Raw genomic sequence first — 25772 nt, 5'->3', positions numbered from 1 at the left:
TATAGTAATATATTAAGTAAATGCAGTATTACCTTCTTCATATTCAATATCAAATAAGCTAGCCATTACCCTAAATTGCCTTTTCACAGCCTTTATTTTTTTAAGCACTTAGGTCAGATAATATTTTGCATAGCTTTCTTCTTGCTTGCCTCATCGGCATATTTTTATTCTTTTAGCTTGGTTCCAGCAAATATTGCTTGATTACAGAATAGTTTGATGGTTACTAAAAGTGGACTATTTTGCAGAGTGTGGAGCAGTGCTCAAGAAATCCTTCACCGAATAAATAAAATGAACAGTGGACTCACATTGCAAAGACGAAAACAAAGACTGAAACTGGAGAGAACTAAAACAAATTACAGCATCTGCCAAGTGTGCAGCCCAGTATGCTTTCCTCTCTAATACCACTGTTCTACGGATAACGGAGGCGTACCATCCAGTAGAGGCCAAATGCTCATAGACGATCCAGATTCTGTCCAGAACCTACCCACAATGATTTGTTTTTTTTTCCCCAAAGCTTATAATCAAATGGTATAACCGGTGCTACAAAGTTTCGTAAATTGTATCATAGAGAGAAAATGGCTTATTGATCCATGCACCAGTTTTAGATTAAAGACGCAAACTAAAAGGTCAGCCCTGGGCACTTATTCTGCCACTGCCTCTAGAGGAAAGAACTTCTTTGCTGAATTAACAAGTGTGTGCATTGGTTAAAGTTAGACCGACAGTCTGACTCTGTGTGTGTGTGTGTGTGTGTGTGTGTGTGTCTCTCTCTCATTGGCTACATGTACCACCGTCATTTGAACCAAGGTACTATTTGAGTTTTCATTTTGTGTTTGCTAACTCAAATTGAAAAATTATCAGGAAAATAAAAATGAAGTTCTCCTCTCCTCTCTGAATGTGTGGTTATCTTGCAGTGGCAGGGCATGGCAGCAACTCTCTGGAGTGTTGGCGGGAAGGGGAGGGGGTTCAAGAGAGAGGACCAGTCGTGAGTTTGAAGGGGGTTGTCAGAATAAATTGCTTTTAGAACAATTTCCTCTTATGGGATAAGATCAGAGAATCAGAAATGGCCAACATGGAGGATTTGTCAGCGTTCTCATTAGATTTAGTGTCAGCTAGCCAGTAGAGCCTCCATGTCAACCCAAAATGCAGGCTCCAGTGGAGAAAACCCCCACCACCATCTTGGCAGCACCCCAAAATAACAAGAACATCATAATGGGAAGTAAGAAAAGAAAACTGAATTGCATACTGTATCTTTCCTAGATTTAGGGGGTTTGTTGAGTAATCAAATGTAGTGTTTTCTAACATCACCTTAAAGAATTAACACAATTTACAAAAAAAAAAAAATGGCATTGAAAACAAATACAGGTCATTTACCTGGGACCTGAAGGCCTGCAGCTCTGCTTGGAGTTCAGCTATTTTTTCATCACACTTAACCAGCTGAGCTTGTGCCTCCTGTCTGCTTAGAAACTCCTCGTCAAACTTAAAAGAGAAACATGGATCCAAATTACACACAAACACACGCTGATATTAAATGAATGTAACAATGAATTAACATAAAGCAGTATTGCTTAAATTGTTTAAGTCTAATGGTGTAATTACTTTATAAAATCAACATTCATTCATTTGCCTTGATTGCCTTCAGTTACTGATTCAATTTCAACACCCATTCATTAATAAAACCTTTTAGTCCCATACACACGCGTCAATCAGTGAGCCCATCCTTCTAATCAGGATCTACAACCTGCTGCTACCCTGACTTAAAATAATCACAGCAGCCAATCCATCTGACCTCACACGTTTCACAACCACGCGTGTGTCTGATTGTGTGCGTTATGACAAAAACACTGCTGTTCTTGCTCAAACTTGTTGTAGTAAGATACATTTGCAAACTCCTATTTAACCTTTGTCTTTGCCATGAACATAAAAAGATGGACCTTAAACTGTAGTAGCTCGAGCTGTAGCACACCATAAAAAGTAAGGAAGAAACTTATCATTTATCTAGTGTGATATGGGAAGAACGGGTTTTTCTATATCACTGTTCTCAAACTGAAAAATCTAGAGCATATGTACAATTGTTATTAACAACATATACTCTCTAACTTGCATTACAAAAATGTTTAGTTTCCTTGGTTGTAATATGTTAAGGTAATAATAATCTCATATATTATTTTATAGCAATGTCACATCCTGTAATGCTTACTTTTAAAATAGCTATTTTTCAGTTTTTGGAAAAGAATCAGAGCATTTAAAGGCATTTCTGCTAATGGATAACTGCAAATGAACTGCAAATGTTGGCTCTCAAGTGTCCCTGATAGATGTTGAATTATTATGTTTGTAACCCAAGCCCCAGGAAATTGTCAGTGTCATGTTTAGTTCACAGTGTTAATGTTTTGTTATGTAAACAGATTATATAGAACAAATCAAAATAAATGCCTGCATGTGTTAGTAGGCTTTGTTTTGGCCAGGTAGTGTAGTGGATATAGTTTTTTTTCTCAACACTTGCCTTCTCTGCCAGTTCTGAAGCTCTTTGTTCATACTCATCAGTTCGAGCTTTATCTACACACACCTCTGAAAACAAAAACAAAACAGATGAAACAAACGAAAATAATTTATGTCTTATTGAAATATCTCTAACGCAATTCAACTGAGAGAAGTTATGACTTGCCTAAGAGGTGGCTGAAGTCCACATCTAGGCGCTTGCGGTAACTGAAGTCTGGGTCAGTGCCACTACGGTGGAGCACAATTTGAGACACACACTCCTCAATGATCTTAAAGTACTGGGGCCTGAGAGTCAGGATAAGTGAGACGAGATAGTTGAAGAGACAGTGAGAAAAAGACATACCTTTTATTTGATTTAATTTCAAACTTTTATTCTGTCGTGTCTATGCATTTGTATAAGAGCTGTTATCTGGACAGATTCAGGTGTGAGAGGAACTGAACTGTCTGCAGGAAAAGCAGGGTTATTGAGAAGGTATAATGTGGCATATACTAACAACATCCAACAACCAATCAGAGTCATTGCATAATAGATGTTCTAAACATTACCGGAGGCTCCAAGTCAGGGCTACTTACCATAATGATGTATAAGTGAGTCAAATCAAAGTATGATGTTCACACAACAGGTGCATTTTAAACCAGCTGACACAGAGCATCACAATGACATGTTCAAACAACATCATAAACGCTGTTGACATGAGAATCAGATCTATCCAGAGTTCTTACACATCTTTCTCCAACACCAAATCTCAACTCCCACCGATATCCCAGCCATTTAGAAGAAAATGGGTGGAGAAAACGATAATAGGGAAGGGAAATGGACAGCAACAAAAGAGAAACATTTAAGAAATCAGGAATGTTGAGGCTAAACAGAGGACAGACAAGGGACAGAGACTGTGTTCCAAGTGAACAGATATACAACAAAAAACAAAAACTTATACACCACTTACACCTTAATATAAGAAGTGTTTTGATGGTACTGAGTAATACACACCAAGGGCATGTCACAATAAGAGACAGCTTATTACAACAGATGGCATGCAAGGCTGGGAGCCGCAGTGCTATTCCAAGTTAAAGGGAAAGTGTCCGTTTAATCTGCTCATTATCTTAACACAATGCCGCTGAGAGTCCAAATCTCTCTACACCAAATCATTAACTAATACTTTGAGGCTTACAAACCGCAATAAATCAGGGACACTGCCTTCCACCTCATCCTAAAACATTTGACTGGATCTTACAGTATGCCATGTATATGATTTTGAAGGTGAGCTGAATGATGGAAACACTGAATGAATATGAAAATACTGGCAATCAAATGGAATCAGGCATGTTGTCAGTCAAGCTGCTGGTGTTCCTTTCATTACTCATTGACTTTGGGACCACTGTGTAAAAGGGACTATACAGTATATTCTTGACATTAAGGATACAAATAAATAAATAAATAAATAAATAAAGATCCCTACACCCGTCAGTCGGGAAGAGACGTGAGGTGCATTAAAAAGATCCCATTCAGATATGATGTCTTGTGTGCCAAAGGTGAAAATAAATCATATCAAGGGTATGAAACTGCCTGAGGAAAACTTGCAAATGTATTGTAAAAAAAAGAAAGAAAAGAAAAAGAAAAAAGACTTAAAGCCAACTAAAAGAGAGTGTAAAGAGCTACACCCTATGGTATGACAATCAGGGGGAAATATGCAATCACCCATGCCATTAAACTATGCATTTTCATTACATTTGTTACAAAAACTAATATATAGATACATATATAATATATATATGTATAATACAAAAAAATTGTATTGCCAACCTCAGTCCCAATACTTCTTTTAAAGATGATGTTGTGAATGCATACATGTTTTCTAAGTGTATCTATACAACACTACTGCACTCAAGCACTGAAAGCATTTGGTAACCTCAGTCCAAAAGACCAAACGTCAAAATCTAAAATCTTGCTTGCATGATGATAGTAACATTTCTTTGATTATCAATACGTTGATGGTCTTTGTATTAATGTAATAGGTCCCTTAAGCCATAAAATGTGAGAAAGGCCCTCAACATTTCCAACGCCTATTTTGATCACTTTTATTTCATTATAACATAACCCTGTTTAGCTGTTTAACTCACACCCTTGGACAAGCACAACAGATTTCAGGAGAAAAGGCTTTTAGGATGAGGACTAACAAATTAGTTTGACGTCTGTAACGCTTTCTTGGTTAAAGCGATATTTTGCTGATTTCAATCAAGCTCTGTGTCACGGCAGTGTGTTTGGATAAACGGTGTGTGCCTTCCCTCCGTGGCGCCAGTGCACTGAGCTCGGAGCAGCCGTGTTCTGCTGAAATCCGTCAGTTAACATGCCGAGGTTAGCAGCTTACATTAGAGCAGACAAACACAATGCTCATTCATAATTCATTCATTTCAAAATTAAGAGCGCTAGTTACAGCTGCTAAGGTGTTATTGGACTTTTCCATTTCGGTGGAGGGGGTTTAGCGAATGGTCAATTGACTAATTGTTTTAGCAATAGATTCCAATGACAGACTAATTATAATATTGAATTATTGCCCAATAAAGCCTAAATTAAATAAAGTATAACTGTTACTATAATCTATGTGATTCAGCTGGTTATCTGCCAAAAGATGTATATATATATAAAAAAAAAAAAAAAAAGAGATTGTGTAGTCTAGACATGCCATGGTTAGTGAGGCCTGAACATGGGGAAGGTAGTGAGCTTTTGTGTGTACGGTAATATTCTTATGCTGTTATTAATGCTTCCAAAATATATGCAGCAATGTTAGCAGTCATAACACCGATGTTAACATTTCATAATAGTTTCAGATGAAGAAAGCTTATCAGAGAGAGCAAGTGCAGAGCGTCAGACACTTAAGGTGTTGATTTTGGGTGGGAGAAAATCTGCAGGTGATTCATTTCATATTCTTCAGATTAGAGCTCCATCTTTTGATCAAGCCAAGGTTTAACTCACACCCAGCTGTGAGCGAACCAACATAAAATAAGCTTTTGAAAAGTACCGTTAATAGGAGACGAGAAATGCTCTGGAGCCATGGTAGCTAGATGGACTTCAGATCAAAGAGACAGCATTCTCTTTGTTAGCCAATGTCACTGAGGAGGTTTAAGGAGTGAGACCTTCAAAACAGAAGCTCTTCATCAGTGTACATCATTACGAGTGTTCAAAAGCCGCTTAGACCTTCGCTTGTGTGTGCATTTGGCTAAGATGGGAGATTAAAATGCTATATGTCACTCAGTCATCAACACACAGACCATAAGTTACATTACTGTACACTTCTGACACATTTGATCAGAGCCAACAAGCTCTGGTCTACGAAGAAAATAATAGAGATAATGAATTGAGCTGATAAAAAAAACAAATAAAAATCACAGAAAGTCCAAGTCACAGACATACAGGGAGACACAGAGTAAATGAGGAAAGAAAATGAGGTAAAAAGCTGCATTCTCCATCACATTTTCGATAATTAATGTTCTGTGAGTGTGCTGCTGATTTTTACCTGACCAAGTAGTCGTTGCGTATAAGCATCAGGTGCTGCAGTATAGACAGGAAATAGGGCTCTGCACTGCTGTCCTTCACCATGCTCTGTACAATACTGAACACGTCCCCCACATCAGTGCAGAGAGTCAAGGACTTGTACGTAAACCAAAACACTTGCATTTTATAAAAAAAGTAGAAACTATTGAAATAAAAAAAGAAATGAAATATTTTTTTTAGGATTAACTGACCTTAGCTGGATGCCATGTACATTTCAAATGTACAATACAGTATGTTAGCCATACTTACAAGAAACAGACACTGAATTAGAAGTTCATGTTAAACGCGTCGGTTTGGTATATTGACAAGGATATTCCAGTTCGCTTTTGATGTCTTCCAGCCTGTGAGAGAACTCTATCATGTCCTCTTCTTTGTGCTCCTCAAATACCTTTAGCTGAATGTCAAGGGCATCATTCCTGATGGTTGTCAGATGCTACAGATGGATTAAGGTAGAAAAAGAAGAAAAGGTAAAATAGGTTAAAAGAGATAAAGATTCAAGCAAAAATAAATCTGAGAGAAGGGCTTAACATCGACACCAAAAGGGAAGTATCAAGCTGAAGTAAAGACAAGAAGCTCATTCTAAATGCTATTACTGATCATGGTAACAGGTGTTGGGACCAGCTTCTCATTTTAATGTATTTGTTTCTCTGCAGTTACAGCAGCAATGTTTACAACAGATAAACATGTTAGGTAGATGGTATGAAAGCCAGTAGGAAGATTATTAGCCAAGGTACTAGAAACGTTATTGGTTTCTGGGTGCTAACACAGACGGAGGACGTGCAAACCCTCCACTGTGTTTCATAAATTATTTGCTGGAGCAAATCTACAATATTTCACTGAAGTGGACAACTCATTTAAATATTAATACAAGGTGAGTGTGAGTTTATATTGTGTGTGTGTGTGTGTGTGTGTGTGTGCGCTTACCGGCAATATCTCTTTTAGGCCACAGCGCATGAATTCATTTCTGATGTGCAGCCTGAAGTCCAGCTCATCAGGGGATGTCACCAGTGCATTGATGAGCTGCATACATGCCACCTGCAACATGAAGGGTACACAGAACAAAGAGAGAGATAAATAGATAAAGTTGATTTGATATAGAACCTTTTACAGACAAAGTCACAAAGTTCTTCACGATAAACATTTGTAAAAATACAGTACAATCAAACAGAAAATAAACAACGGAAAAAAGAAAATTATTGAATGACCAATGACAATCATTTCAACGATTAAAACCTAAAACCCAAAGTTTACAAACAAGAGTCAAAAGCGAATTTAAACAAATGTGTCTTCAGCTGTTTTTTAAACGAGAGAGAAAGAGAGAAAGAGAGAGAGAGACAGACAGAGACAAAGAGAGAGAGACAGAGACAAAGAGAGAGAGACAAAGAGAGAGAGACAGAGACAAAGAGAGAGAGACAAAGAGAGAGAGACAAAGAGAGAGAGACAGAGACAGAGAGAGCGAGAGAGACAGAGAGAGCGAGAGAGAGAGAGAGAGAGAGAGAGACGATGGACTTCTTCTTCCAGAAGTTGATGAAATGCATTCTAAATGAGTTATGTCCCTTGGAAGCAGAGGACCATAACTAATGCATGTCTATTTTCTCCAGTCACCAACTAGAGGGGCTGCTTTTAATATTAATGCAACAACTGCAGACCCATACACACAAAACTAACTAACAGTCAATTGTAGGGCAAACGCGCTCGTTTGGAAGTTGTTTTTCACCCCTCCCCTATGAGTTTGGTTTACTGCACAGGGACCGCTGTATCCTGTGACTTTTCAACTAGCCAGGCAAACACGGACAGAAAAATCAATTATTGATCAGTAAAGCAATCCACTCGTGTGTGAAAAAAGGGTACGGCAATGCTCAAGTCAAGGAAGGATAGAGGTTTCCAGGTTCATTGTCAATTTGATAGCACTCTTATTTTCGTCACGGCACTCAAGCTTAGTAATTAACGGTCTTCAAAGTAACATTTTAACATTGTAATACAGATTACAAAGTGTCACAAAACCTTTGTCTTGACCTGTGAGTGGGGTGCAATGGTCAAATTTAAAGAGTAACAATTATTAGAATGATTTCCTACCATCCACATAGCCTTTGGTTTAAGTACACACAAATTCATTATAAGTCAAATCTTAACGCAGAGAGCTGAAACTCGCTGGAAACAAAATCAATGCAAAATCACTGCAATGCTTTACATCATTTTAGAGTAAAAGATGATGATGTAGATGCGATGTTAGTCTGTAATTTGATCACAGCTCATCATATAATTTAATCATTTACTATGTATTACTATACTATGTATACTATGTATTTAACCATCTACATTAGCCTAAGTTTTGTATTAAGAATAATGCATAGGTCAGTTACAAATACGTAAAGACACTGAAAATGTGGACATATTTAATTTCAGTGATTTCATTTGTCTATTTACTAAATGTAAACTCTCCCTAAGCCAAAGGCTGCCACGGGAGACGGTGTATAAATGTAGTCAAGTAGAACAGAGAGCCTTTGGCCACACAGTGCCATGGTTAGGATAACAGTATCTGTGCTTTAATAATGCATGGGGTTAAAAAGGAAACTGCTCTGCTGTGTTAGGGAAGTGGGAAGTAATAACAAAGCATAAATTCCGTCCCTCTCTATTTTCCTCTACTATTACTTCCACCCTCTTAGAGTATCCCCACAGTGTTGCACCTGTCAAAGGTAGTTACAGCAAACTGAATGCAAAGGCTAAGGACCATTCTACAGGGGGCAAAAGAGATATCATCTTTTAATTAAGTTTAACATTGGTCATTGCATGAGTATACGGAACAACCAAAGGAGCAAATTGTAATGCATTCTAGAGTTTAATGCTCAGTGTGTGTGTGTGTGTGTGTGTGTGTGTGTGTGTGTGTGTGGTCGTATTGGATGAATGATCCGTCTCTTCACATCCCTTAGCTACCAATTAAAAATGCAGACGACATACTATAATTATGAATTACATTTTTGTGACACAAACCGATGCCGTCCCCGTTTAAAGCAGCCCATATGCAATATCTCAAGTGGATGTATCAGCAGGGAGATGATACATCTGAAAGATTATGTCCACAAAGAGAGGGATTACATGTAAAAGCAGTGCATAAGATGATAAAATGGGCAATGTGCAGGTAAAAATGTCTCAAACCATAAAGTGGATTAGGGAGGGGAGGGATTCTGAATTTACAATATATTAACTTTGAAACACGAGAAAGGGAGAGCTTCTTTATGTATAGATTAGAGAAATCTGTGGTTTTATTGTTTTTGTTTTTTATTGTGTTCTCGTTATTGGTTTTTTATTGCACAATGAAATAATGCCTGGTTTTGCTAGCAGTATCAGTAAAGGTCATTACATATGGCAACTGCAAATCATGGAAGATCTTTATCTTACAGTAATTGAGCAGCCAACACCATTACACAATGATTGTGTTCATTACTGCAAATTGTAAAATCAGATTAATAGGTTCTAGACTGCCTCGTTACGTTACAGTTGCTTGTTTGAGCCACAAAATTAACCCTAACTAGGACATTTAAGTTATTAATCAATACATAAACCAATTTGTTCCAATAACAGTTAATAAAGGCTAGGCACTGAATAATACGAGAATACAAAAAGGTGATAAATACAAGCAATATATATTGTAGTTGCTTCAATGATGCCATTGTGACTAGATCTGTGATTTGCAATACTTTACACCCAGATTTGACATGAAACTATACATTTCTCTGCAAAAAATGACTTTATCAGACCAAAGAATGTGTAAGTGAGCCCTGAACACAGAGTGGTTGTGTTTAAAATGGTCAACCTCCTACAGCCATTTCATATTTCATTTCAGTAAAATCTGAGGGAAATAGCAAATGGCAGTACAGAACATGTACTTTGCACTTACTTGTAATTGAACCGAGCGATCTCGTAGTCCCTGCACAATGGGACTGAACCTCTCGATGGCTCGCCATTCCCCCGCTGTGGTGATGGCTTCAAGGACCTTTTCCAAACTAAATGAGAACATGAAATGAATGTGCGAACAATTGGCAGAAAATGAAGACATGAATTCATTTAAAGGGATTTTGAGCATGAGCACTCCTATTCGACTGTATTCAAGTGAATGGGCTTTTCTACGGCTTTCTACTTTTATCATTGCACTGTAACACATTAAGACTTGAATAGGATTGTGATGACAATTTAAAATTGATAAAATGTTTAATGAATTCAATAATTACCTAATTTCAACAACTAAATCAACTTCTGTTCAACTGGATATATCATTACAGTGAATCTTATACATAAAAAATACATACTGTATTACCTTTTTTGGATTACTCTTAAAATGCCTTTTGTAATATCTAATTTGGCACTGCAGTCACTTTAAATCTCTAAAGGTAAACACCTCATCTACACCAGACACGACTCTTAAAATACATCGTCAATATACAATATAGTGGTACCAGTATTGTGATACTTTTGAGAGGGACACTGGCACTCGCAAAATCACAAGCTTGTCTTACTCCAAATATTTAACTCTGCGATATTATGGCAGTTAAGCCTTTTGCAAATTGTTGGCTGTTTAATGCTTTCCTTTTTATATTGAAAGCCTTTGATTGGAATTGATAATACAAAATAATAAAGGGTAGTTGTCAGCCCAAACTAAGAGTCTTTCAACATCAGAAAAGCAGTAAAGACATGGCTATGTTGACAGTATGGATGAATGAAGCCAGAACGTACGTGTTCTCTTCACCCACGATGCAGATGGCTGACAGCAGCTTTACCACGTCAGTCATCATTGCAGACTGGGTGGGATCAATGGCTCTTGCCAGTAACGCAAGACTTTTCTCCTCTCCCAGGATTCGATCCAACCCATACTGCAATAAACACAAAACATGATTACCCAGATATGCTGCTATTTGCAACAAGAAGAATACAATGGCTTGTGAAACAGTAGCACAAATCGTATTACCCTAACACAAAATGAATTCAAATATATTTACCTTCACTCCAAATTAAGTTGAAATGATCAAATGTCTGACCAAACTTAGACTTAAGGTTAACGGTGATCATCCAATTATTAAACTGATTTAGAATAATTCTGCTATGTGAGTTGTATACTAAAGCCAACAAAAATAAGACAGTCCCTCCAGAAAAACCTGATTATGTGATCGCATAATTCAATGCATAATCAGCCAAAATCCACATATTTATGCGGGGGACGCATTTTTTCAAATACGCCGCACTTTCGCCGCATAAATTGCCGATTTCTGCGCAAAATATGCGGGGCTTGCATGATTTCATAATCCCCGCATTTGTGTTGCAAAAAAGTCACATATCTTAGCAGAAAGTTGAAAAATGTTGCGTTTACTTCACACAAGAGCAGCTATTTTCCCCTGACGCCATGGGAACGTTATGAAGTGACGTAATTACTCGACGTGAACATCATCGAAAAGCTGCGAACCCCGCGAAGAAGCCATGGTGAAACCGCAGTGTTTGCAAGTTCCCGCAATTTCATCGCATAAAATTGCATAAATATCCCGCATTTTCCATCGCATTTTTTAAGAAAACGTGCTGCATAATCAAGGATTTTTGCCCGCAACAATCACAAAAAAACTCGCAACATACAGAACTGTAATTACTGTTGAACAATGAGAATTCAGGTTATTTATCGTTTGCGGTAATTTGTATAGAGAAAATCAATTAACCATCTCTGGACTGTGTTAGAAAATAAAAGGTTCAGGACAATAATATATTACATTTAATTCGCTCTTTGTATGGCAATGAAAGGGGCCTTTATATTACCAAATAAGGCGTGAAGAAGTGATGGTTCTTTTCTCTTTTAGAAACAATACACAGTGCTTTTGTAGATCTGGTAGTAACACCAAGCATTACTAAGCACTCCAATCATATGTTCTGTTTGATGTGGGCTTTATACACTTGAAGAGGCAGTCAGCTAATTATGTGGTATTCAAATATTGTCCTTGTAGGTGAATAGTTATGTGCAAATAGGTAAATTGTTTGCTTCCTTTTCTTTTTTCTCTTTACAGTTTTGTTGATTTTTCTGTCACATTTCCGTTACATCCATCATAGTATAGTTCCCTGTATTTCGCTTTGCTTCATGCATAACTGTTTATAGAATTGACGGCTTTACAAAACGTACTTCATGATGAGAGCACGGTAATTAAACGGTGTACTCATGTACTTTTGTACTGAAAAAGCCAGTGGTTGCGGAATTTCCAGAAATAAAAGAAAGATGAACCGTTCCAGTCCTCTGTCAACGTTTCAAAGAGTAGCTGGCACTACTGGAGCAGGTTCATCTATCCAAACACATGTCTGATGTATACACTATATCTTTTTGGAAATGTTTGAGCAGTCCTCTATACTTTAGAAACCCTAGGAGACCAGTGTTCACATATACAGTACAGTATATAGTAGATAAACAGTGTAAATAATTAAAAGTCAGTGGGTACTAACAAAGTAATGAAAATGAAATAGAAGTAAAAGCAGAGAGCTACTATATACATTTATAGTAACTATGCACTTACAGTACATCTAATCTATATTAGGGAAATCGGTTTTCTTGGTAGAGTTAAGTGGTTCAAAGGACAGTTTCCCAGTGTGGCACCTTTTATTATGACATTATTATGGCATTAGTGACAGACAATAGAAGATATGCAACTGTGTGAATTGACGCAGGAAGGCAGAAGAAAATACAAGTCTACACTGACAGCTGGCAGAGAACACCTGTCTTCTTGGCATTGTGGGTACATCCTATCCCAAGATGCCTCTCTAGCCAGGGAAAGGTCTGAGCTGACAGAGAGGCCTACGGGTAAATGCTGGCATCTGGCGCCTGTTGAGACGCAGGATTACATGAGACCTTACAGCACACTTTGTGCCAGACCGCCTGTGTATCCGTCTCCGTTGGGTTTTAGCTCCATGTGGCAAGATCTTTTTGGGTTGCTACTATGGACTAACATCATACAAGGAGGAAAAGCTGAAGCATTGTGAAATAATGTTACTTCAACAGAACATTTTTATGCACAAGTGCTTAAGCCTGTGCGATAATTCAATATTATTGTCTACTGACCTTAAGTGGAATTATTTTTATCACAATATATCATCATATACTCTACAGGCCAGGAAGCTTAGATCTGTGCAAATGTGTCACTCAGTGCCATCCCGATTGAGTCAGGACATTAGTAAAACTCCCCTCAATTGTCTCCATAGTGTTTTGATGCTGATCTTCTCCACTGGTCATAAACTCTTTGTAATTGAAATCCCAGGCGCCTAATTTGGTAATTGCGTGAAAACACCAGATGTCGATGGGATTAAAATTACCCTTGGAGATCAGATTCAACTCAAACTACAAGAAGTTATTTCAGATAGACTTTTTCCCGATGTGTAAAAGGACAAAACTGAGAGAATTCAAAAATGTATTCCATCCATTAACAACATTAATGTAGGAATAGTAACACTTAGAGATGGTCCGATACCATTTTTTGCTTCCCGATACCGATTCCGATACCTGGACTTGTATATATCGGCCGATACCGAATAACGATCCGATACCAGTGTGTCATATATTTTATTATGTTTTATCAACTGTATACTACTATCCTGTATGGATGTGATATTATTTCTATCTTTGTTGTCGGTCTGGCTCAGGTTAAACTCTCTGTGAAACATGAACGCCCCAGAACTTTCTTTTATTCTGCAGTTTGACAGTCAGTTATAACGGAAAAAGAACATAAATAAACTACTTTAACGTAGATTTTCTTTAGGGCTTTATTACGTGGTATCGGATCGGTGCATAAACTCCAGTACTTCCCGATACTGATACCAGCGTTTTAGGCAGTATCGGAGCCGATACCGAACATCTCTAGTAACACTCTGACTTTGGGGACTCCTGGTGATACGGCAAACACGACCTGCCCCTTCAATGAGTTAATCAAGGTTAATCAATTCGCAAACACTACCAAGTGAAGTTTATGCGGGCTATGATGCCCACAGACAAAACACTTCCCAAGACTATAAACAGTGAATCAGATTAGTACATTCTTTTACTGATTTCAAAGATCTTTTCATTGAAAAATGTATATAACAGTAAAACAAAAATTTAAATTAGCTGAAGAACATTTCTCCTTCTAGTTTTCTTTAAAACAAATACTTGTGAAGACTGACCATTTAAGGCGGGACAACATCATTACTTTGAGGTTAAAAAAACTGATACAGTATGTCAATAGGGAACTTGTTGGAAAACCAGAAAAACACATACAACTCTATCGTCGTTACCTTATTGTTCATGAAGGCTTTGAGACACTGGACAACTTTATGTTGATTCTTTTTGTCAAGCTTATCTTGCCTAGGGACAGAGAGGGAGAGTGATGAGGAGCAGTTGGTCTCTAATGTACAGCAGGAAGACAACAAATTGTTTGCAGGGTGGAAATTAGTGTGCATTGTCATATACAGATAAAGGACTGATTAAATCCATATAGAAGTGAGACAGGTAAGAGTCTGTGAAAGAAGACACATGAGTGAATGCATAGACCTACTGTTTCTTGAACAGCAACCTTTCCAAAATGTCCAGCAGCAGTCCAAGACCCTCATGGCCGAAGCTCTGCACCCAACTGAAACAAAAACACACCAAATCAATATCCAACAGTGTAAGACTGACACCTGACAACACCACTTTCATACTCATCAGCCACTTTTGAAAGCTACAAAAAAACACATGTGGTATTCAGTATTTTGTGCTGAAAAGAAAGGCAGAAGTAGTAAACATAGAACATGTCTGATAAGAAAAACTGAACTAAAAAATGATAGATGGAGGGAAACTACGGAAAGCATATTCAGACAGTTAAAGCTATAGTTATCTACAGTATATAAAAGTGTAGTCAGACTCAATAATGCATTTTTGAAGATAACCATATCAATATATTTTAGAATTTACAAATCTAATATTTTTTTAATAAAACACATGATGAAAAGAAATCTATTTAAGAAATTATCCCTTGAATTTGTTTTTAAATAATTGTGCCAAAGTTACTGAGCGAGACAATAGAAAAATAGAAAATAAAAAATAAACTTGCCATTTATCTCTGTTGAACGGAGAGAACTCCTTGCACTTTTAGGCCAACATGTTGGCAAATAACAATATACCAGCAATAATCTAATGGTGGCCGATAGAGTATAAGCATCGATCAAGCTCTAATGTGTGTTACAGAATAAAATTCTACACCCTGACATAAACTCTGCATCTCTGATGTAAAATAATTACCCCAAAAAAGCTGAGAGAAAGAGTCCCTGTTTTAGTCAACAAAATATATTTCTTGGGCAAGCAATGATGTTCCAACAAAGAGGTAAAGAAATCTTATATCAGAAATCATATCTCTGTATTTTTCTGCTGAATGGCAATATCTGTTTTTTTGTCTGTTTTTTACAAAGTGGGCTAAATGTTCAGTTGTAATTCAGTCACATGTGAGATGTCACAAGCACTTTTATTAAAACAGAATGTCATCAACATAAAATTCAAAGACAGGGGTTCCTTTCCTGTTTGAAAATATACAGCTGCAACACATCTAAAATAAATAGCCTATATTAAATAAAAAAGGCCTATCTCTGAGAAAGTTTCAACAACAGTAACAGACAGAAAGGGAGAGAGAGGCAGAGAGAATGAGAGAGAGAGAGAGATGGACTGAAGTTTATGATACAAAAACTTTCTTTGACTATAAAGCCAATTGTTACTCAGTACGTTTACATGCACATACTATTCCGGTTTTTGCCCTAATTCCGAAAAAGACGATATTCCGACTAAGCTGTATACATGGCTAATGAAAGGGAGTATTCCACTAAACATTATCAAAGACTTGCGCACATATCGCTACGATGACCTTTTCAAGAAGCTGGTTGAAGGAATGAAAGAGGGAGGCTGCGTTCGCATGGTCCAACAAGTCCACCGCCGCTGGTAAACTTTGAAAAAATCCTGTTTTGCACTGCTACATGTAAACTGCGTTTCTCCTCCTTCTCGGTTCTGCAGCCTTGCAAACTGTTGGCTGGTTGGTTTGTGTACAGAAACCACAGCAACGCACAGAGCTGACCATACGCCTGCGGTGAAAACCCCGATTGAGACGCATATTCCGAATGCGCTGTATACATGTCCAAAGAAAGCTTCTAAAACCCGAATAATACCGGAATATCCCACGTCATAATCGGAAAATGCTAAATTCGGAAAAAGGCCTTATTCAGAATATCCAACCAGAATATGCTGTTTACATGACCTGTATCAATTTCGGAATATTGTCGTTTTCGGAATAATAGCAGAATATTGGTGTGCATGTAAACATACTCAGTGAAGTGTCTGAACTACACCGGCAGAGTGGATTCTCTGCTAACAGAGTGACGGCTGACTCATTATGAACGGGTCCAGCGCGGGTTGAATACGCATTGGCAGGTCATCGTCGTTGCAAACGTCTCTTGTATGTCTATATCGTCGGTACGCTGCATTTGTGCTGCATTTTCCACAACTATGACAATGTGGCCATGGGTCACACCTCTCGCCCGGGTCCAGCCGGCGCCATCTCACACGCGACTACTCATTGAACTGAAGTAAGTTACATCCAGTAACTACGGTTCTTCCGTGTTTCCGCCGTGTTTTTCACTGTGGCGGCTGCCACAACAGAACATTACCAGCGGAAACATTTGTACAAATACAGGTTTTCTTCTCATGCTTAACAAAATATAGAGCTGTGCAACAATTGAAACTGTAGACAAATGTCAGCAGTGTGGACCGGCGATGCTGCAGGAGTGCTTGTGTGGGAGTGGGAGCGGGGTTGTGCGGGGAGGAAGAGGAGAGAATCAAACACAGGCACAGCTTTACAGAAGAAATGGGTTGTGTAACACAACATCAAACTATATCGATATACATGGTATTGTCTGATCCCATATCTTGTTTAAAAATATACTGATATAAGGTTTAAAAAAAAAAATTATATATATATATATATATATATATATATATATATATATATATATATATATATATATATATATATATATGTATATATATATATATATATACACACACACACACAGACCAGCCCTAGATGTAGATGAACTCTGGCATAGGCTACTAAAATCTTTCTGGATCCACAAACTATGTGAGAACTGTTACAATTACGCAGAAAATAGGGCATTCCTTTACATAAAAAAAATATTTTAGTCTTCCCACTTCCACAGTGTGTGTGGAATATAGTGGTGCATACCAAAACAGAAGCAATACGCTTTTGCCTAATGAAAACAATTCCAATTTTGAGACTTCATGGATACAATCAAATCAGAAAGGGTTTTATTGCCAAGTACGTTTTTTTACACATACAAGGAATTTGTCATGGTGTTGTTGGTGCATGTCACACATACTCGAATGACATTCAAGATTAAAAAAAAAAAAAAAAAACGGTTACTTTTCCATGTTACTAACAAATCAAATGCTGAAGATCCAAGGTTTTCACCCAAGAGTGACGGTAGGGAATGGGAGAAAAAGCAGTGACAACAAGAACAGAGAAGCTTCACCTCTGTTTCAAATAAGGAGCACGAAGAGGAACACATATTACATTGTGAGTTTAGGGGTAAGCAAAAACCAGAGACGAAGACAGCATGAGTGAGAATGTAAGCAACTACACTTCCCTCCTGATTGAAACTGAATAACATCTCTGAACATTAGCATTCAGTGTTTGTCCTGTTCCAACCAACAAGCTGCATGCCTCCCAGCATCAAATTTATAGAAATTCTCAAGGTGAACATGAAATGGGAAGCGATTATCTGAATTGTAGGTAGAATTTCTTGAAAGGACTACAGGGTTGTACGTAGACGTGTGTCCATGAGTTTATTAATCTACTGTTACATTGTTGTGTGAGATGGTAGATGCTAATTTTGTTGCAACTTTCGTTTTGTTCACACCTTGATTGCACACAGGTGACTGTCAAGTGATTTTCATTCAACATTCTTCATCCCAAAAAAAAGTGTGTTTCATTTGAATGCAGTGACTCAGTATATGTGTAAAAGTAGTTTTTTCAAAGAAGGGTAACAGTTGATCAATTTTGAACGAAAAAGACCAATGCAACACTGCAGCCAGGCAGCGCCCTGACTTGCACTGCGGCAGATCATTTAGGCTTAAGTAAGCATACTTAGCTAGCCAACGTTGGTGCTTCAAATTGTTGATAAGGAAAACTAACTGGCGAAACGTTTCAAACAGAGGCCCATGTACCGTTTCAAAAAATGTTACAAAGGCCTTGAGTCTAAACACAGCGAACGGCTTGCAACCAGTAACCAGTAACATAGCTCAAACACAGCGTTCGTGATTCGACTGGTCGTGACTGTTTTCCAAGATGGCGCCCGCATGTAAACATCAACGCTACTGTCTTTATAATCTATCTTTGTAATAAACTGGCTGTACACTTCCAAAGTTCTCAATGCTTCGGTTTGCATGTAGGGACCCTCATTATGCTACCATTTAAGTGTGGTGCTATTTTGAGCCTTGTTAGCGGTGTAGAATTAGTGATTTACACTGTGCCCCGAAAGCTAGCGTTAGCAGCTATACACCGGTTTGTGGTAGCTAGTTTCAAGCTACAGACACATTCAATTAGCATGAAAACAGATCCCAGAGAACGTTCGACTCGGTACACATATGGTATTAACCCCTATGTTCATTTTGCGGCAGAATTGTTATTTAAGTCTTAAGTGTACAGTAGTGTTTAGGGCTTAACGATTAATCGTCATCAAATCGCGATTTGAAAGAATGCGATTAGCTAATCGTGAAGGCCGCGATTAATCGAATGTGCAATATTTAGTTGAGTGTTTGGTGTAACATTTGGTTTAACATCATTTATTCCTCTTTTTATAATTATATTTACTGCTTTTTAATAAGATAAATGCTGGAATAATGTTACATATCACTTATTGCTGGAAATTCATATTCCTCACATGAAGATATAGAGCAGTTTTGATGGTGTCTCGTGTTATGTTTAATGACATGTTTTATCTGTTACACAGACAATATTAAACTTTAGCTAAACTTTTTTTTTTTTTTTTTTTAAATAATCGCAAATCGAATCATAATCACAGTATCTGGCAGAAAAATTCAATTTTTTCCTTAAATCGTTCAACCCTAGTAGTGATCATCTGTATTTTTTAAATCACCAAAACACCATTGAACGTCAACTAATGATTTCAGACATCACAGCTCAAGAAGTACAGTAGTTTGCTGAATATGCTTAATCCTTGCTGAGAAATACAGCAAAAGTCTAGACCATCTTGTGCAGAGATTTTTTACTCAAACAACCTTATATTGGTAATCAGAGATCCTGGCTAAGAGAGGCTGACAGAAACTGTCACTGCCATTCTGATGAAGAAAGAGAAGGTTGCAGTCAAGGCAGGTAAGTCATGAGGCTCTCATGTTAGGAAAATCTATTTAGCCTGCACTTCTCACTCGGCCATGGCCCAGGCCATTCTGGTTATAGAGTAGGCAAGGCAGGGGTTCTTGTCATAAGCTTCATTGAAATGCATAACTCAGTGGCAACTGCATGCTAGTTTTTTTTCTCATCGGTAGCTGAGGCAGAGAGCAAAGAAAAATAATCAGTTGATCTATAGCGGAAATTATTGCACAGGAAACCAACAAGCCTGTGCTGTCAGGGTCTGCTGCAACAAATTTGAAAGACCGACTAAAAACACATGAGTGAAAAGTGGAAGGTAATAGTGGTGACATGAGTCAGCTTTTGAAGGCTTCTAATAAATAGCCTGGCCAAATTTAGACTATTTTAGAGCCCAGAAAAAGACAATATAATAGCTATCCAAAACACCTGGAGAAAAGTCTCATCTTCAAAAGCAAGAACAATCAGGCTGAGGCAATAATGTATCTAAGGCATGCATCTTTGTGTCATAGTTGATGGTCAGGAAGAGTTGGGATAAGGCAGATACAGCTGGGCAGACATTGTACAACTATTGATCTTGTAAATTGTGTTAACTCAGACTACACTTTTTAAATGGGCATTTATGCACAGTAGGGCTGGGACGATTCGTCGACGTAGTCAACGTCATCGATTACGTAAATGCGTCGACACAAACAATTTGCGTGATGCGTCGCGTTTCTTTAACTGTCTATGAGCGTCACTCACGTGTAAATCTAAAAAAAAGCAGGGTTTCCCGCAGCACTTTGCAGTGTAGGCGGCCGCCAGCCTGCCGCCTGGACTACGTCGGGTCAAAAAAAAATAAAAAAGCATCTGACCGCGTAAGCGCAAGCTTATCTGTCCTGTCTGCATATTGACAGACAGCGGACCTTCGAGACAGACACACAGACACGTGCGCGCTCAGAGGTGCGGGAGAACTATGTCGGCTCTGCAGTTATGTTGACGTCCCAGAGAGTCACTGTAATGCTGATAAAGTGGTTTCAAGTGTGGTTACAGTTTTCAAAATTTCACGCAGACAGCGTTTGCTGCGATATGATATTAATGGCGAGCCGAAAGCGTTCACGGTGACACTTCCTCCTGAGACAAGCAGGCACAACAGTGGTTTCTGTGCCCTGGGGACTGACTGACAGGCTGAGGTTGTAAGGCAAGGCAACTTTATTTCTACAGCACCTTTCAGCAACAAGGCAATTCAAGTACATTCCTTTGCACTTAAGTTAGTTCTTCATTAGTTCAATGTTGACAACAGGGCAGTCACCAAGTTTGTTGTTAAAGGTTTGTGTCATTATGCAGTTTGCACTAAAAAGTCTTTGTTGTTTACATTCCTTTGCATTTTAGTTAGTTCAATTATTACAGTTTGGATCGATACCAATCCTGAGTATCTGACTGGCGCACCCCCATCCAAAAGCACAACCAGTTTTATTAATGTTACTCTGAGTGAGCAGTGTTACCAGAATTTAATACTAATTTTGATAACTGTTTTGATTCACAACTAAGGTGGAAAATAAAAGTTTTGTGTTTAATGTATTTTTGTTGATGTTGAAATGGATTTTAAGACAGGAAAGCAAACTATTAGGCTATAGGCTACTATTTTTGCACTTGCTTTGTTTACTTTAAGTTTTTATTTTTGTATTCGTCCTGAAAGTGACTTTATTTTGGCTTCAGGTTGCACTACAAATTCATTTTACTTGAACAGTGCAGTGTTAAACAATTTTAATGAATTGAAATTTGTTGTGTGTAAATTGTTAATAATTGAGCAATGGGAAAATAATCGCTAATTAAAAATTTATCGTTAGATTAAACGAAAACTTAATCGATAGATTAGTCGACTAATCGAAAAAATAAATCGCTAGATTAATCGTTTAAAAAAATAATCGTTTGGGACAGCCCTAATGCACAACCAGAACCTGCTACTTTTATGCTCACACTGTACAAATCAATTGAATGGGTACTACGTGGGTGCTCACATTGAAAGTACAGAACTCCTGGTTGGTTTTGTCCGTTGACAAGCCAATGCCATAAAAGCAATTCAAACGAGATGGCTACTACAAAGAAAGAGGCTATTAAAAGAGAGAAAAACAGCATTACTTTGTGAAATTCTATTATGAACAGAAGATAAGACAAAATAAAAAATAAAACCAGAGATGTTTGGGAGATGCTGAAAATATGCCTCTCTGTACTGCAGCAAAGTTCAGTTTTATTTCACAGCAGTCTCAAGAATACAGTTTTAGCCAGATGTTAAAATAACGGCTCTCTTGACAGCAGTCGTGGGGACAGTGGAACTGCTCACACCGCAAACTGCGTCGTTCGACTGGTCGTGACCGTTTTCCCAAGATGGCGCCTGCCTGTATATGTGAAAGGTACACTCTTTCTAAACTATCTTTTTAATAAACTGTCTGTACACTTACAAAGTTCTCAATGCTTCGGTTCACATGTAGGAGTCCTCATTATGCTACGCTAGTAGTATAATAACAGTGTTATAAGTAGGGCTGTCAAACGTTTAAAACACTTTAATCACAATTAATTGCTGAATTTCTATAGTTAATCGCGATTAATCGCATATTTTATCACATGATTAAAATTCTATTATTTTGCATTTCAGAACAGTTTTTAAGTACATATTGACAATCGACAGCAATTTTTACCAGTGTATCTTGATTGGGAATCAAATGAATGCAAAGAAAGTTACTTTATGAACTTGATTTTAAGATTTGTAATTATTTATTTACTTTACTAAAAATCCCTATTCTTACCAGAGTCAATATAGTGTTTAGTAACTCCTAAATAATGTTGATTACTCACTGACGTCCAGTGATCACCGGTTAATGAGACAGCGTTTGCAGCACTTTGCAGCAGTTCCAGTGTGGCTGCTTTCTCCGTGTGGTACAGGCTGTGTATGGTGAAACTACTGTCCCCCTCGATGGCAACAAGACAGGTCAGAACATGCCAACTGTAGTCTTTAAGACCCGAGTCCTCAACGATGCTGACAGGTCTGCAGTTAGTTGCCACCCGTTTCGCAAGAACTGTAGTAATTTTTTGGGATTTGGTTTCATCCACAGGTCGGCAAGTAGCACTCTCCAGCATGCTAGCGGTTAGCATCACGTTAACTGTACTACTATGCTTAGCTCCGTAGGTGGTAGCTCAAGCTTGACGTGCTTCTGTGATATTTTGATTCGGCTTTACACAACGTGCATATGGCTTTCGACTTGTCTACGAGCCGTCAGGGAGTTTTGGAAAATAAAAAGCACCATTCAGAATAGTGTTGCTGCTGTGTTTCTCCATCATGCCTGCAGTCTGCAGCAGCAGGATGTGTTAGGAGGAAGTGGCAGCTTGATGATAAGTAACGGTGCTGCAAAGGGTCAAAATAGTAGCCTGTTAGGCACGACGCGAAGCCGAGTAAAGTGTAAAATAAATTAATAAATGCCGGCATGCGATTAAAAAAAATTAATCGCATTGCGTCGGCCCTTAATCGCATCGCGATTAACGCGTTAACGCTGACAGCCCTAGTTATAAGGTAATTAGCAGTTTGCGATAAAACTGGTCACATTCGATTCCCAGAGGACGGTCAAACTCCCAAACCCCTAGGTTCATTTTGTGCCGGATTTGTCCTTTAAGGGGCCTTTCACACCTGCCTCATTTAGATCGATCGAATCGCACTAAAGTTTGTTTGTATTGGATATGCATGTCAAACAACAACCAATCTGTCAGAAATTCGGCCTGGTTCTTAAATTACCAATTCCGGGCTAAATCAGGCCAAATCCGTACAGTGTCTGCCCGGCCTGAAGCCACCAATGGAGGCGCTCATGGCATTGGGGCTTTCCCGTTTAATAATGTGACCTGTCAGCTATCCGTTAACCGTTTGTTCCTGATGATTACGGTTTATTATTGTCCTGCCTCATGTGTTCATACAATAATCTAGAACTTTAGTTAATAAAAGGGCTATATGAATAAAGCTGCTTAATATTGTTATTGTCATTAGTACAGATACAGTATCACACAGTATACAGATAGGACACAGAACAGTAATGTACAGTATCAGTGCAGCATGGCCAGGGTCCCTTCAATGTTTACATAGGTCACAGCAGTTCTACACATGCTGCTTTCACAGCCGCAACAAAAGTTTTGGTAGTGTGCACATTTTACAAATATATAAGCATATTGGTGCTAGTATGGTAACCGTGACACATTTGTATGAATGTTTTAAATCTCAATGTTGATTAAGATGCACTGTCCCCAGTAAACATCGTCCATTTACTAAAATAAATACGTAAAATACACACAAATTATGGTGTCTATTGTGCCGTAACCAATCCGTATAAATTGATGTCGGTGTCCTGTAAACGTCATTTTCATTTCTGACACAGAAGTGCGCTATAGGTTGCTAGCAGCAGTAAATGTCATCTCAATTAAATAAGAATGTTATTTAATTGTGTTCTGTAAAATCAGCTTAGATTAAAAAAAAAAATTAAATTTTGTTTTTCCTTTTTTGGTCTAAACGTCATACCTAAATTAAAAGTGGTACAGCTCCTATATACTTTGACACTCTGGGGTGGATATCATTGAAAAGGTAACACTCTCAAGTTTTTGTTACAAGTGTCAGGGTGATTCTAGGCCTTACTGACACAGAGTTACAGAGGCTAGAATGGAGGGTTTTTCTTTCCATCATACATCCGTCAAGTCATACATCTGTAAAATTATTAAAATACACTGCTGTAAACACATCTGGTGAAATACAGACAACACAAAGCCATAGCTACGTGTCTCAACTTACTACAGAAAAAAAATCCAGAAGCCAAGACTCAAAAATTGATTTTATATGAATTTCTTTCTACAGATATCTCTGTGCGTTTTTCGTATTTCTATTTGAAAAGTGCAAAGAAAAAAGCCAAAAAATAGTACCAAATACAACACTTCTCAAATACACAAACACACCACATCAAATCACACAAACTTGAAATAACTATTTACATAAATATATATAAATAAGTAATTATAAATTGGTCAGGATGTGATATGCATTATATGAGTCCCTGTTTTTGCTTTGACACAGCTACAGCCATCACAGGGTTAAAATTTCAGTGTTTGTTGAATTGTCTGCTTATTGGCTAAAAAGGTAGGCGGGTCTTGTAACTTTTAAATCTAACTGGTCCGAGCAAATGTCGATCGACTACACGTGGGCTCGTCATCGTGTCAGAGACACAGGGCTCCAGACTAACTTTTTGCCTTGGTTGCACTGGTGCGCCTAACTTTTTTATTTAAAAAAACCAACCGTTAACGCTGAATGCCGATACACAATATATAGCTCTGAATGTTTTTACAAAGTGGGCTAAATGTTCAGTTTTAAGTCAACGCCACTTTTCACAAGCTCACAAGCTTTTATTAAAACAGATTGTGGTTCAAATAAAATGCAAATACATAGTTTCCTTTACCAGTTTGAAAATATACAGCTGCAACACATGTAAATGAAAGTTATCTGAAATAAATAAATAGCCTAGGATAAATATAAAAATAATTTAAAAAAAATAAATAAAAATAATCTATCTGAGAAAGCTCCTTCACTTGTTTTCAACAACAATGATTAAAAGAGAGAGATGACGCCCGGGTTCGACTCCGACCTGCGTCCCTTTGCTGCATGTCATCCCCCCTCCCCTCTCTCCTTTCATGGCTTCAGCTGTCCTATCAAAATAAAGGCCGAAATCTTAAAAAAACAAACAAAAAAAAAAACAGACAGACAGACAGAAAGACAGAGGGAGAGAGGGGGGAGTGCGATGGACTGAAGCGTATACTACTCAGAGTGACGGCTGACTCATTATGAATGGGTCCAGCACGGGTCGAATGCACTTTGTCGGGTCAGCAGCATTACACACGTCTTGTGTAGGCTATGAAATGTCTGTATCGTCACTGCGCTGCATTTTTATGACCTATGATATTCTGGCCATGGGTCACATCTCTCGCCCAGGTCCAGCAGGCTCCATCTCACATGCTATTAGCCTACTCAACGAACTGAAGTTAGTTGCATTCAATAACTGTAAATAAATGTGTTTTTCGCCGTGGCGGCCGCAATAACCCAGAGTTACCAGCGGAAACACTGGTACCAATACAGGTTTCCCTCTCATACTTAACAATATACAGCTGTGTTAATAACAATTAAAACTGTAGACAAATGTCAGCAGTTTGGACCGGCGGCGTCTCTACCTGTTGCAGGTGAGCCGTGTGTGAGCCAAATTGGTCACACTCTAGAGCCCTGAGACATGATTGGCTTTCCCCAGGGC

At 38.1% G+C, this 25772-nt stretch overlaps 1 protein-coding gene across 5 annotated transcripts in view; it reads right to left on the bottom strand.

Moving 5' to 3' along the window:
* LOC144515515 (protein diaphanous homolog 3-like) overlaps positions 1 to 25772 on the bottom strand; it is a 197974-nt gene that overhangs the window by 142716 nt on the left and 29486 nt on the right. For all 5 annotated transcript variants that reach the window (XM_078246442.1, XM_078246461.1, XM_078246451.1 and 2 more), the window contains 10 exons: positions 14596 to 14670; positions 14336 to 14405; positions 10781 to 10917; positions 9948 to 10053; positions 6974 to 7084; positions 6364 to 6482; positions 6012 to 6128; positions 2663 to 2781; positions 2501 to 2565; positions 1372 to 1476 (listed from right to left, as the gene is read on the bottom strand). In XM_078246442.1, coding sequence (XP_078102568.1) covers positions 1372 to 1476; positions 2501 to 2565; positions 2663 to 2781; positions 6012 to 6128; positions 6364 to 6482; positions 6974 to 7084; positions 9948 to 10053; positions 10781 to 10917; positions 14336 to 14405; positions 14596 to 14670 — 1024 coding nt within the window. The remainder of the gene's footprint in view (positions 1 to 1371; positions 1477 to 2500; positions 2566 to 2662; positions 2782 to 6011; positions 6129 to 6363; positions 6483 to 6973; positions 7085 to 9947; positions 10054 to 10780; positions 10918 to 14335; positions 14406 to 14595; positions 14671 to 25772) is intronic.

This window comes from Sander vitreus, chromosome 1, assembly GCF_031162955.1.
Source record: "Sander vitreus isolate 19-12246 chromosome 1, sanVit1, whole genome shotgun sequence".
In the NCBI taxonomy this organism is placed as follows: domain Eukaryota; kingdom Metazoa; phylum Chordata; class Actinopteri; order Perciformes; family Percidae; genus Sander; species Sander vitreus.
This window is presented reverse-complemented; position numbering and strand designations above follow the sequence as displayed.